The sequence below is a fragment of the Orbicella franksi genome, chromosome 9 (assembly GCF_964199315.1).
Source record: "Orbicella franksi chromosome 9, jaOrbFran1.1, whole genome shotgun sequence".
Lineage (NCBI taxonomy): Eukaryota > Metazoa > Cnidaria > Anthozoa > Scleractinia > Merulinidae > Orbicella > Orbicella franksi.
In genome coordinates, this window is record NC_138153.1 from 15,339,308 (window position 1) to 15,353,516 (window position 14,209).

Sequence of the window (14,209 nt, forward strand, 5' to 3'; positions counted from 1 at the left end):
GGTTAAAACTTGCGTGAAGACAAGAAGACTAATACTATGTCTCCCTTGCAGAACAGTGTAAAATACTCAAATTTATTTTCTGGTAGAAAAATATAAAATTATCTTCATAAATAGTTTTAGGCTTTTGGGGTCACCAAGGTTAAGTGAAATAAGGGTGTTGCGACGAAGTACTTGAAACTTAAATTTGCAAATGTTCTTTAGACATTCTTCGTCGGCAGATCGGGAACATTCAGTCTGCGTTGTAGACGAAAATAACACGCCGGTATTCAGTGTCGGTTACTTGCGGGGAATAAATTTGCGTCTACCGCCACACAGACTACTTATGTTATGTAACTTGTTTTGCATTTCAGGCTTGGGCCAAGAGAGACCAGGCTTTTGGCTCATCTTGGGCCAAGATGAGCCTTTTGCAGTGATTTGCTGTCAGGGCCTTACAAGCTAGGTGAGGCCACCGGACATAAACATAATTAAGGGGCTAAAGCTTCAATACTTACAGCCATGACTTTTCTGATAAACAAAGTTGCTCTCAAATTTTAATGAATCGTTAAAAATGACTATTCATTAAGCTAGAACATAATCAAATAGGTTGTAGGTAATGAAATACGAACGAGCATGGCTAAGACCTGGATTTTCAAGATCACAAAAATCATGATCTTGTTGGTGATTTCAGGATTTAATCTTTTAAAAATGTTTTGTTCAAAATATTATGTTTTGTGTCTCCCTTCAAGGAAAAAAGTTTACTTTAAATAAATTATAATAGTCCGCAAAGACTTGAGATAAAAATAAACTACAGAACTCTTTTAATGCCGTACCAATCCGTCAGAACGACGTTGAATCTTTGTAAAGGGCCGAAGACGTGTAGTTTTAGCGCGGCTTTCATCGAACCAGTGATCGTATGATAATTTTTCAGACGGTTTTTGTTTTCATTGTTTACCTTGAGGGCAGAAGATGATGTTCGATTCGCTTCTGTGTCGAAAAAAGCATCTATTGTGGTAAGCTAGGACTCTTATAATCAAAGCCCTTTTTTTCTGTTACAATGTGCGTTCTACATGCATTCTTGTCAATAAGAACCATCATCATTTATTAATGCCTTCATTCAGTGCTATCGAATGCTGATAATATACAGCTAGATGCGTGCAGATAGTTGTAAATGGGTGGGTTTTTTAAACTGCCTGGTGCTCTGACAGGGTCGACGTTTAGAAATAAAGAAACCTCTATTTGGCCGGTAAATTGTTCAACAAGTTTTCACAAGCCTTCGACTTGGTTACGTTATGTAGGTAGACTGTTCAGGATTTAGAAGCATATCTTTATTGTTTTTGTTTCAAGTGACGTTATTTGACTTTAACTTTCACGCATTTTGAACTGCCCAAATGGTATAACGAGAAAGTTTCCATGGTACTTTATATGAGCCAAATCGAATGCAAACGAAAAAAATCCTTTGTTCTCCCTGCTTAGCATTCGACTCGGCATCTTCTGAAGTACGGCGTCTGAACTTGGCCTTAAACGAGACAAAGTGTTGAGCTGTTTCAGGGGGTTCTAATGTTTGACTATGTGTAGTGATATAGACAACCAGTAACTTGCAAATCTTAGTGTGTCTACAGCGTGTAAATGGTAACTATTTCACGAGGCCTTGGATTTCTTCCCCTTTCTTGGTCAATTCTCCTGGTTTTTGGTACGATATCTTCCTACATAATCGCGATTTGTCAACAAGATGTCGAGCCAGTTCTCCCGAGTGTTAGCAAAACAGCCGCTTTTGAGCCACAAGGTTCCATCTTCAACCAGTTTCTTGATACAGTAGCATTTGTTGGACTCATGGCAGTGTTTGTGCGCTTTCTGCAAGTTGAAATGGCCTCCACAAGCGTCAAGGAAAGTAACACGGGATTAATCTATCGTTTAAGAGTGGCATCTCTAACTTTTGGAATCGGATCTATGATAGGCGTGTCTATCGCTGGGAATTTTCGCTTTCCAAAGGGAGAGGTAAGTTAAGAATGCAAGCAAAACTCAGATTCGTTTAGATATTGTGTGCCACACCATTTCTGAGAGCATTTAATAAGGCCGGTTTACATGAGGAAGAGGGTAGCTGAGAGTCGGAGCTGTCTTCTGCAAAGAAACAACATGAAATTCTCTATTTTCCAATTGCCCATAAGTCACGCTGTTTGCCCACCGAATTTAACGTAAACTATTGTTGTGAAATGCTCTTGGGAATATGCAGACCTCCCAAGAGCATTTCGCAACAATAGTTTATGCAAAATTTGGGGGGCAAACAGAATAAATTATGGCCAATTGGAAAATAGAGAATGACCAAGCTAAGCTCTGCATATGTTAAAGAACGCAGGCAACGACGGCAGATTTTTCGTATTTCTTTTTTTCGACTGATCGCTGGAATTACATATTTAGTCTGAGCAGGATATTAGACCGAGTTGCGTACTGAACAGATTTAGGTAGTTACGAAATTCGAAGGCAAAATACTGATCGATAAACATTTTTCTTATGCTAATTTCAGGCTCTCGATCTTTCGCGCCATTTTGATGTGGCGGTTTCCGTTATGTTTACGAAGAGTTCGAGTGGAGAAAAAATAATGTCTGGGGTTAAAAATGTTCGGTGTGTAGCCAGGCATGTTAAAAATTGATAAAAAAGGAAAGGAATTAAATTGTTGTCACTGGCTAAAAATATGGTTATCGGACGTTTCGGCCACTACTGTTGCCTTCTTCAGCAAAAGATGGAAAATGCAAATGTTAAACGGCGTCCTGCTAGAATATGTAATAGATGTGCGATAAAACTAAATGAGCAAAAGTCTCTAGAATATTCTTAATGAGTGTAAAAATTCTTAATGCCATTGTACACGTTCGGTAGCGCTATATGTTCGTTTATAGCGTTCCTGTCTCGCACGGAATGCCAAGCTTCAAGAATTAATCTTGAAGCTCTAATCCGGCATAGATCAGTTCCCTGACGCCGAGAAAGACCTTATCAGAGCTTCCGTCACCTCCGCCATCAACAATTGGCGTCCTCCTCAACGAAACAACATTACCAATGAAATGGAAAAAGCTCTCAGAGACCTCGCCAAAGACACGTCGGTCACAATTTTACCAGCCGACAAGGGCCGAGCCGTAGTCGTGATGAATACCAACGATTACACCGACAAAATAAACAACCTTCTAAACGACGACAAAACCTACCACAAGATAACAGACAAAAGAAGGAACCCAACATCGAGCACCGAAAAATCCCTCAACAGACTTCTCCTACAAATTAAAGATCAGCCAGCCTCGCATGACAGCAGCAAGAAACAGCTGGAACCGAAGCTCTACTACAAACTTCACAGCACCGATTCCACACCAGCGTCTTTTTATGGCCTTCCTAAAATCCATAAGGAGAACGTCCCTATCAGACCAATTATGAGTGCCATTGGATCTCCCACATATGAACTATCCAAATACCTCGCCAACATCTTGTCGCCACTTCAGAATAATGAATACACGGTTAAAAACAGTGCATCTTTCGTCGAAAAGATCCGCACCTTGTCAGTAGATCCCGACGAGATTCTAGTATCTTTTGACGTCGTGTCACTGTTTACTTGCATTCCAACCCACCTAGCAATCGAAGTGGTTAAAGAGAGACTGGACTTTGACCAATCACTACCGGAAAGAACCAACTTGTCTATCCAAAATATCATGACACTTCTACAGTTTATCCTCGACAACAATTTCTTCATATTCCAAGGCAACCATTACCAACAAATTTTCGGTTGTCCGATGGGATCCCCAGTCAGCGCCATCTTGGCCAATCTCGTCGTGGAACATGTCGAAGAAAAGGCTCTCTCATCGACCCCTAACCCTCCTAAATGGTGGTTTAGATACGTAGATGACAGCCACGTATGTGTTAAAAGAGAGCACGTAGATGAATTCCACTCACATCTCAATTCCATCAACCCTCACATCAAATTTACAATCGAGATAGAATCAGAAGGTTCCATTGCCTTTCTCGACACAAAAACAACCAGACAAGAAGATGGCTCGATCGCCGTGTCTGTTTACAGGAAAGCTACTAACACCGACCGTTACCTTGATTTCAAATCACACCACCATCCTCAGCATAAACACTCGGTCGTGCGCACTCTCATGGATCGCGCAAGGAACATTCCTTCCACGGAGGAGGAAGTTTCACGGGAAACTAAACGAGTAACGAAAGCCCTTGCGACTAATTACTACCCTGCAAATTTCATTCACAATGGCCGCCAACTGAGTAGACAACAAAAAACGAATGATACCGACCATCGTGGTTTTGTCATCCTCCCCTACGCCAAAGGTTTTTCCGAAAGAGTCGCAAACGTTCTTCGAGGTTTCAATATCAAGGTCGCCCATAAACCTATTCGTACCATCTCGAACATACTCAAAAAACCTAAAGACAAGATCGAGAAAGAGGCTTCCAGAGGCATTGTTTACAAGATCAAATGTAAAGATTGTGACTGTGTTTATGTTGGTCAGTCATCACGCGCGTTAAAAACACGTATGAAAGAACACGCAAAGGCTATAGCAACATTGGACAAAAACTCTTTATTGGCCAAACACCATATGCTCAACGGTCACCAAATAGATTTGGAGAACGTTGAAATTGTCGACAGATCATCAGTATGGAAACAAAGACTAATTCTTGAAGCTTGGCATTCCGTGCGAGACAGGAACGCTATAAACGAACATATAGCGCTACCGAACGTGTACAATGGCATTAAGAATTTTTACACTCATTAAGAATATTCTAGAGACTTTTGCTCATTTAGTTTTATCACACATCTATTACATATTCTAGCAGGACGCCGTTTAACATTTGCATTTTCCATCTTTTGCTGAAGAAGGCAACAGTAGTGGCCGAAACGTCCGATAACCATATTTTTAGCCAGTGACAACCATTTAATTCCTTTCCTTTTTTTTTAATCAATTTTTAATGTCTGGGGTGTTATTAAGTGGTTACAAGATTTAGTAATGTGAAAACTACAGGATAACGATGGTTTTAGAAAGGCGAAGCGATCGAAGGGTAGTTTCGTGACTGATCGAGTGAGACCGTTAATTTTGTCTGTTTTTTTTTTGCGTTTTTACTTCACATCTGATTGGTAGCTACGTATATCGATTAATCAACTTCCCCTTGTTTCCTGGAGCGTGAAGAAACACAAAACCTACAGCCCAAGGGGATGCACACAGTGGATAAAGAGTGGGCGTTCTCTCAGTGCCACTGTGAGCATTCCTGGGTAGAGAGGAGGGAGTGGGCCTCCACTAACCTAGCTCCATGGGGTAGAGACGGAGAGAGTTGGGCCTCCGGAAATCGAGTCTATGGGGGCAAAAGTGTGACGAGAGGAGCACTTCATCCCCACAGAATGCGAAGCATTCCGTCCATTGACGAGCCACAAGGAAAAACAATGATACCAGAACAGCATAGAAGTATGAAAAGAAATAGAGTGATTGACATTCTGAGTATTTAATGAGTAACAAGGAAAAGATACCCAGCAGAAGGCATTTTTTGAGCAAATTTGAAGAACAAAGATTTGCTGTTAGGCGAAGAATTGCACTTTTAATTTTTCATACAGATGTCTGTAAAATTTCCCGCCAATTTCGACTTGCTTTTCGACTTGCTTTTCTAGCGAGGCTGTTTCCCTCAAATGCGATCTGTGAATTCTTTTACCTAGTAATTTTAGTCTTCAATTCATTAATACTTTAAAACTCTAATTTTCCGTGATTTGTTAAACATTAGATTCTCCACTTTTTCCATTCATTTACTGTAATTTTTGCCTTGCTCCCCCTCCCCCCCCTCCAAGGCAAGATGGCATCAGAAGCCTTGGAAATGTCGATTTCATTTTCTGCAAAGCTGCTTACTTGCTTAGTATTGGTACAGCGAGCCCAGAATCCGCCCTCCTTTTGTACTGGAAATGCTGCTTGGCCTTGATTTTAACAGGAAAATGCCCTAAATACTTAACGATTTTAAAGCACTCTTTGGAAGAAAAAATACCATGTCTGTCGCCGGGACATGGAGCTCGTTTATTTGCATTTAAAGGCCAACTTTGGTTATCCGCTGTTAACTGGGGTTTGTGACTCAGCACGCCAGAAATACAATAAGTCGTCGGAAGGGACATTCTTCGAATGGAAATAAATAACTGAATGATGAGTGAGTGAAGTCCTGACACGTATAGACAAATTGAAGAAATCTACAGATTCCGTTATATTGTGGTCAATCATTCAACGTGTTTTGCCTTTCTTCTTGTAAAAGTATTAATGATTACGCTAAGACGAAAGAGAAGTGTCATTTTTGACGACAGAAAGCGCTGTATGAACATAAATTGTATTTTTTTAATCGTTATCTCCTATGCGTTGTGCTCCACGGTTAGGCCGAACATACAATCAAAAATCATCAAAAAACCGCTTTCATTTCATTTTCTCCCTCTGTTAGGAGTATGGGACACTGGGAATCGTTCATTTCACTGGAAGTTTGATAATTGGCCTTTGTGGAATTGCATACTGTTTTCTGGAATCCGCAGTCACATTTCAACTCGCCAAACTCTCAATGAACTCATGGGGAATGTTTGTCACTCGACTCCTGATAACTTGTGTCTTGACCGTCACCGGTATCATTCACGTGATCTTGAAAGTTTGGACAACCAATCACCTTTCACTACATGGAAACCCTCTTTACAAGGCTCCTTGGTTGCAGTTCAACGCTACAAATGAATTCTACCCACAACATATCACCAGCAACTTAGGAGAGTGGCTAACATTTTTCCTGTTCGCTCTATTTTCGGTGACATTTTACAAGGAATTTCAGAAGATTTCAATCAATTTCAGTTGTTTTTCGATGAACTCAGAACATTCTACAGGCGGGAACTATTCAATAATTAACAACACAAACAATTAAGGGGCTCTCTTTTTCGGTGGATTAAAAAGTTATATTTTCATATTTAGCTCTTATTAACCGAGCAGGAGGTCTGTATGGGAGAATCTTTACCGAATCACGCCCGAGGTCAAGATTCTCCCATACAGACCGACTAAGCTCGGTTAATAAGATGTTTATTATATGGCGCAAACAAGAGCAATTTAATTCGTTTAATGTAACTGGTTTATACTAGCTGACATTTTGCTTGCGAACGGCGATTAGCTGAATTTAATTCTGCCAAAGTTTGCTCGTCCTCTTCACTTTTTTTTCTCATCAGGCTTTTTGGCGCTTCCATAAATAAATATTGTTAGATGAAAATAGTCAATGATTTTGCATTTTAGTTTGTAACTTTTTCACTGCAAAAAATTACCGGTCTAGATGCCGGTCTAGATGGGAAAATCTAGACCGCTTTCAATATCGATTTCAGCCAATCAAATTCGTGAATTTGATAGTTCCCAGTCCTCATGAGACAGAGCCATATAATAATTAACAATTATTCCACGAGCGCGCGTTGGATATGTGTTGACTATAATTATCTCATACCCAACAAGCGCGAGTGGAATAATCGTTTTATTGAAAACGCCGCCAAAATGTAGAAAACTAAAATAAAATGAAAACTTAAAACACCCCAAAATATACGCTTACGCTTTCCATATTTGTATCATGACGGCTAAGCCAATGGAAACTCTTGAATTGCATGGTCCAATGACCCAGTTTTGAATAATAATTAATATTATTGAAACTTAACATTAGATAAGAGTTCAATTTGCCTGAAAACTCCAGAGGCCTAGGTAATTTGCAGTTAGTTTTGGTTTGAGGAGCTTTCCCCCAGTCAGTATAAGTAGCTTTTCCGGTTTTTCGCATCTTGCAATCACTATTATAATATTATGTATTCCTATTTAATTTAACTGTGTGTCATTTTGGCTTGTAATGAATGCTTACAACAATTTGTATTTATAGGCTATAATGCTTACTTTGGCTTGTAAGTAGCTTACAACAACTACATTTATTCATTTACAAAATGGTTATGGGAAGTGAATTGAAAATGGCTCGAATCAGTGATCGGCTTTAATTCTTTTTAACGCTTTTCCACCCTTGTGGTGAAGGGTAAATGTGAGACTTTGCGAGAAGGCGAGACTAGAGTTTTTCTCTGCGGGCCCAGACATGTTCCTTCTTCAATTGCAAGCTTGACACTTCAAAGTGTTTTTAATGCCAGCTCGACACGTTCAGATTCTAAGACGTTCAGGCATAATTTATAAATCAAACAAACAAATCGGTACGCCGAGACTTTCTTAGCCTTGCAAAAAATTGAGACTGCGAGAGGTACATCACCGCTTAAACAAGGAGACTGCGAAACCCGAAAATTTTGCGAGACCCGTGGTTTCCAGGGGCGTAGATAGGGGAGTCCTGGGGTGCCCATGAACCCCCCCCCCCTTTGTGAGCTATTTTTTTAAGCAAACAACCTAGAACCGGTGACGAAAACGACATGCAAATCTGTTGAGTACCCTCATTTTGGCTCAGTGTGACCCCTCCCCCCCTTGGAAAAATCCTGGCGACGCCCTGGTTTTTGAAGGACCACTCGCCACCCCTTTAAGGACGACAAACTTAAAATAATTGGTTAATAGTTTGTAAGATGGATCATCCCGCGGTGATATTGCTCTTTAAAACAATATGAAATTGCTTATAGCAGAGTTTCTAGGCCTACAAAAACATGTTAGGTAGCTGCCAAATTACATATGGTATAACGCTGTTGGCATACTGAATGCAGGAAGATGTTCCTTTTTGTTTTGCCTTGCGGAACATGATGAACCACAGGTAGTCGTTTCTAATATAGCAACAAAGTGATATTGGAATTCTACGATAAAAATGTATGACTTTGAACTTGGTTATCCCTGCGAGGTTCAAGAACTACAAATATGTCGAGACCTGACTTACTTAGTTAGTACACCAGTTAACCTTGCCTCACTGGCTAAAAGAGCGATGAATCTTCTTATAGTAGAGGTCTGTCGCAATCTTTGCCATTTTTCACGTTATCTCTTCTTTTAGGCATTCGGATTGGCTAATAATGACTCGAATGTTTTCTTTTATGTTTCAACTTTAGTAGACTATTTTATAGCATTTGTGCGCTTATAAAAAGGGAAGAACGAACTTTAAGTGCCATATTAAACAGTAAATCGTTTTACAAAGTATTTGTAATATGGAATACCCCTCAGAGTCGAGACCAGTGAAAATTTAAACTCAAATCTTTGCTATAATACTGACCTGCTTTAATCTGGCGCGAATATCTCAGTTTTACATTTAATATTTGAATTGCAAATATGTTCCAAACCACGCGTGCACATGCTACTAATTATTCAGCTCGCCCATTGACTCTCGATGGCGGCCTTCCGCTTATGTTTGAGCAAAGAAACAACGAAAGGTCTGTTACACTGAAACAGGAGACCAGGAGAGTGTTGGAAAGGCTGGTGAAAAGATCCCTGGACAGTCACCGAATCACTGGACCGAAACAAAGATAACTTCAACCAACGCGAACATGATTTAGACCAAGCACAAGGAACACGTGTTTGATGCTAAAGTCAGTGAAAGAGTTTACTCGCTCCCTCGTACATTTAATATGTTCCAGGGATTTATTTTAGTTCTTTTTAATTATGGATGTCATTTCATAATTCATAATTACTAGACTTGTTGATATTTGTCGTTTTATATGTACGTTTTACTTGATGTGTGTGTTTTAAAACTGTTGTTGAAGCGGGCCAGACCGTTCTCGTTGTACTTGTTAGCTACTTGTTTGAAGTTTTCTTGGCTGTGTTTCAGATTGGCTGAGTCATGTTGCCGAGCACTACTGAATATGATTATCTTCATAAATAGCTTTAGGCCTTTAGGGTCACCAAAGTTAAGTGAATTAAGGGTGTTGCGAGGAAGCACTTTTGCAAATGTTCTTTAGACATTCTTCATCGGCAGATCGGGAACATTCAGTCTGCGTTGTAGACGAAAATAACACACCGGTATTCAGCGTCGGTTGCTTGCGGGGAATAAATTTGCGTCTACCGCCACACAGACTACTTATTGTTATGTAACTTGTTTTGCATTTCAGGTTTGGGCCAAGAGAGGGGAAAGATGAGCCTTTTGCAGTGATTTGCACCTTACAGGCTAGGTGAGGCCACCGGACATAAACATAATTAAGGGGCTAAAGCTTCAATACTTAGACCCATGATTTTTCTGATAAACAAAGTTGCTCTCAAATTTTAATGAATCGTTAAAAATGACTATTCATTAAGCTAGAACATAATCAAATAGGTTGTAGGTAATGAAATACGAACGAGCATGGCTAAGACCGGGATTTTCAAGATCACAAAAATCATGATCTTGTTGGTGATTTCAGGATTTAATCTTTTAAAAATGTTTTGTTCAAAATATTATGTTTTGTGTCTCCCTTCAAGGAAAAAAGTTTACTTTAAGTAAATTATAATAGTCCGCAAAAATTTGAGATAAAAATAAACTACAGAACTCTTTTAATGCCGTACCAATCCGTCAGAACGACGTTGAATCTTTGTAAAGGGCCGAAGATGTGTAGTTTTAGCGCGGCTTTCATCGAACCAGTGTTCGTATGATAATTTTTCAGACGGTTTTTGTTTTCATTGTTTAGCTTGAGGGCAGAAGATGATGTTCGATTCGCTTCTGTGTCGAAAAGAGTGTCTATTGTGGTAAGCTAGGACTCTTATAATTAAAGCTCTTTTTTCTGTTACAATGTGCGTTCTACATGCATTCTTGTCAATAAGAACCATCATCATTTATTAATGCCTTCATTCAGTGCTATCGAATGCTGATAATATACAGCTAGATGCGTGCAGATAGTTGTAAATGGGTGGGTTTTTTAAACTGCCTGGAGCTCTGACGGGGTCGACGTTTAGAAATAAAGAAACCTCTATTTGGCCGGTAAATTGTTCAACAAGTTTTCACAAGCTTTCGACTTGGTTACGTTATGTAGGTAGACTGTTCAGGATTTAGAAGCATATCTTTATTGTTTTTGTTTCAAGTGACGTTATTTGACTTTAACTTTCACACATGTTGAACTGCCCAGATGGTATAACGAGAAAGTTTCCATGGTACTTCATATGAGCCAAATCGAATGCAAATGAGAAAAATCCTTTGTTCTCCCTGCTTAGCATTCGACTCGGCTCATGTGAAGTACGGCGTCTGAACTTGGCCTTAATTAAATGATACAACGTGTTGAGCTGTTTCAGGGGGTTCTAATGTTTGACTATATGCAGTGATATAGACAACCAGTAACTTGCAAATCTTAGTGTGTCTACAGCGTGTAAATGGTAACTATTTCACGAGGCCTTGGATTTCTTCCCCTTTCCTTGTCAATTCTCCTGGTTTTAGCAACGATATCTTCCTACATAATCGCGATATGTCAACAAGATGTCGAGCCAGTTCTCCCGAGTGTTAGCAAAACAGCCGCTTTCTGAGAGCATTTAATAAGGCCCGTCTACACGAGGAAGAGGGTAGCTGAGAGTCGGAGCTGTCCTCTACAAAGAAACAACATGAAATTCTCTATTTTCCAATTGCCCATAAGTCACTCTGTTTGCCCACCGAATTTAGCGTAAACTATTGTTGGGAAATGCTCTTGGGAATATGCAGACCTCCCAAGAGCATTTCGCAACAATAGTTTATGCAAAAGTTGGGGGACAAACAGAGTAAATTATGGGCAATTGGCAAATAGAGAATGACCAAGCTAAGCTCTGCATATTTTAAAGAACGCAGGCAACGACGGCAGATTTTTCGTATTTCTTTTTTTCGACTGATCGCTGGAATTACATATTCAGTCTGAGCAGGATATTAGACCGAGTTGCGTACTGAACAGATTTAGGTAGTTACGAAATTCGAAGGCAAAATACTGATCGATAAACATTTTTCTTATGCTAATTTCAGGCTCTCGATTTTTCGCGCCATTTTGATGTGGCGGTTTCCGTTATATTTACGAAGAGTTCCAGTGGAGAAAAAATAATGTCTGAGGTGTTGTTAAGTGGTTACAAGATTTAGTAATGTGAAAACTACAGGGTAACGATGGTTTTAGAAAGGCGAAGCGATCGTAGGGTAGTTTCGTGACTGATCGAGTGAGACCGTTAATTTTGTCTGTTTTTTTTTTGCGTTTTTACTTCACATCTGATTGGTAGCTACGTATATCGATTAATCAACTTCCCCTTGTTTCCTGGAGTGTGAAGGAACACAAAACCTACAGCCCAAGGGGATGCACACAGTGGATAAAGAGTGGGCGTTCTCTCAGTGCCACTGTGAGCATTCCTGGGTAGAGAGGAGGGAGTGGGCCTCCACTAACCTAGCTCCATGGGGTAGAGACGGAGAGAGTTGGGCCTCCGGAAATCGAGTCTATGGGGGCAAAAGTGTGACGAGAGGAGCACTTCGTCCCCACGGAATGCGAAGCATTCCCTCCATTGACGAGCCACAAGGAAAAAACAATGATACCAGAACAGCATGGAAGTATGAAAAGAAATAGAGTGATTGACCTTCTGAGTATTTAATGAGTAACAAGGAAAAGATACCCAGCAGAAGTTTTTTTTTGGCAAATTTGAAGAACAAAGATTTGCTGTCAGGCGAAAAATTGCACTTTTAATTTTTCATACAGCTGTCTGTAAAATTTCCCGCCATTTTCGACTTGCTTTTCGACTTGCTTTTCTAGCGAGGCTGTTTCCCTCAAATGTGATCTGTTAATTCTTTTACCTAGTAATTTTAGTCTTCAATGCATTAATACTTCAAAACTGTAATTTTCCGTAATTTGTTAAACATTAGATTCTCCACTTTTTCCATACATTTACTGTAATTTTTGCCTTTCTCTCCCTTTCCCCCACCCCCCCTCCCTCCCAGGTAAGATGGCATCGGAAACCTTGGAAAAGTCGATTTCATTTTCTGCAAAGCTGCTTACTTGCTTAGTATTGGTACAGCGAGCCCAGAATCCGCCCTCATTTTGTACTGGAAATGCTGCTTGGCCTTGATTTTAACAAGAAAATGCCCTAAATACTTAACGATTTTAAAGCACTCTTTGGAAGAAAAAATACCATGTCTGTCGCAGGGACATGGAGCTCGTTTATTTTCATTCAAAGGCCAATTTTGGTTATCCGCTGTTAACTGGGGTTTGTGACTCAGCACGCCAGAAATACAATAACTCGTCGCAAAGTACATTCTTGGAATGGGAATAAACCACTGAATGATGACTGAGTGAAGTCCTGACACGTATAGACAAACTGAAGAGATCTACAGATTCCGTTATATTGTGGTCAATCATTCAACGTGTTTTGCCTTTCTTCATGTAAAAGCATTAATAATTACGCTAAGACGAAAGAGAAGTGTCATTTTTGACGACACAAAACGCTGTATGAACATAAATTGTATTTTTTTAATCGTTATCTCCTTTAGGTTGTGCTTCGCGGTTAGGCCGAACATACAATCAAAAATCATCAAAAAACCACTTTGATTTCATTTTCTCCCTCTGTTAGGAGTATGGGACACTGGGAATCGTTCATTTCACTGGAAGTTTGATAATTGGCCTTTGCGGAATTGCATACTGTTTTCTGGAATCCGCGGTCACATTTCAACTCGCCAAACTCTCAATGAACTCATGGGGAATGTTTGTCACTCGACTCCTGATAACTTGTGTCTTGACCGTCACCGGTATCATTCACGTGATCTTGAAAGTTTGGACAACCAATCACCTTTCACTACGTGGAAACCCTCTTTACAAGGCTCCTTGGTTGCAGTTCAACGCTACAAATGAATTCTACCCACAACATGTCACCAGTAACTTAGGAGAGTGGTTAACATTTTTCCTGTTCGCTCTATTTTCGGTGACATTTTACAAGGAATTTCAGAAGATTTCAATCAATTTCAGTTGTTTTTCGAAGAACTCAGAACATTCTACAGACGGGAACTATTCAATTATTAACAACACAAACAATTAAGGGGCTCTCTTTTTCGGTGGATTAAAAAGTTATATTTTCATATTTAACAATTATTCCACGAGCGCGCGTTGGATATGAGTTGACTATAATCATCTCATACCCAACAAGCGCGAGTGGAATAATTGTTTTATTGAAAACGCCTCCAAAATGTAGAAAACTAAAATAAAATAGAAACTTAAAACACTCCAAAATATACGCTTGCGCTTACCATATTTGTATCATGACGGTTAAGCTAATGAAAACTCTTGAAGTGCATGGTCCAATGATCCAGGTTTGAATAATAATTAATATTATTGAAACTTAACATTAGATAGAGTTTA

At 39.7% G+C, this 14,209-nt stretch overlaps 1 protein-coding gene across 4 annotated transcripts; it reads left to right on the forward strand.

Moving 5' to 3' along the window:
- Positions 1–866: 866 nt before the first annotated feature.
- LOC145497217 (DNA damage-regulated autophagy modulator protein 1-like) lies at positions 867–13,514 on the forward strand. Of its 4 annotated transcripts, none has more exons than XR_014050665.1 (3): positions 867–1,974; positions 6,433–10,066; positions 13,428–13,514. XR_014050665.1 is itself a non-coding variant. In XM_081477027.1 (2 exons), exons 1-2 carry the CDS (start codon positions 1,606–1,608, stop codon positions 6,892–6,894), a joined length of 831 nt encoding a protein of 276 aa, XP_081333153.1. In that variant the 5' UTR covers positions 867–1,605; the 3' UTR covers positions 6,895–10,244. The 4 variants fall into 4 exon arrangements, 1 of the variants encoding a protein (XP_081333153.1); XR_014050664.1 differs by lacking the exon at positions 13,428–13,514 and adding an exon at positions 10,559–11,340; XR_014050663.1 differs by lacking the exon at positions 13,428–13,514 and having other exon boundaries at positions 6,433–9,487; positions 10,007–10,244.
- Positions 13,515–14,209: the final 695 nt, after the last annotated feature.

Coding starts and splice junctions, on each gene's coding strand:
- LOC145497217 (XM_081477027.1), top strand. CDS start 1,606: ATGGTAACTATTTCACGAGGCCTTGGATTTCTTCCCCTTTCTTGGTCA. Junction 1,975..6,432: donor TTCGCTTTCCAAAGGGAGAG/GTAAGTTAAGAA, acceptor TCCCTCTGTTAG/GAGTATGGGACACTGGGAAT.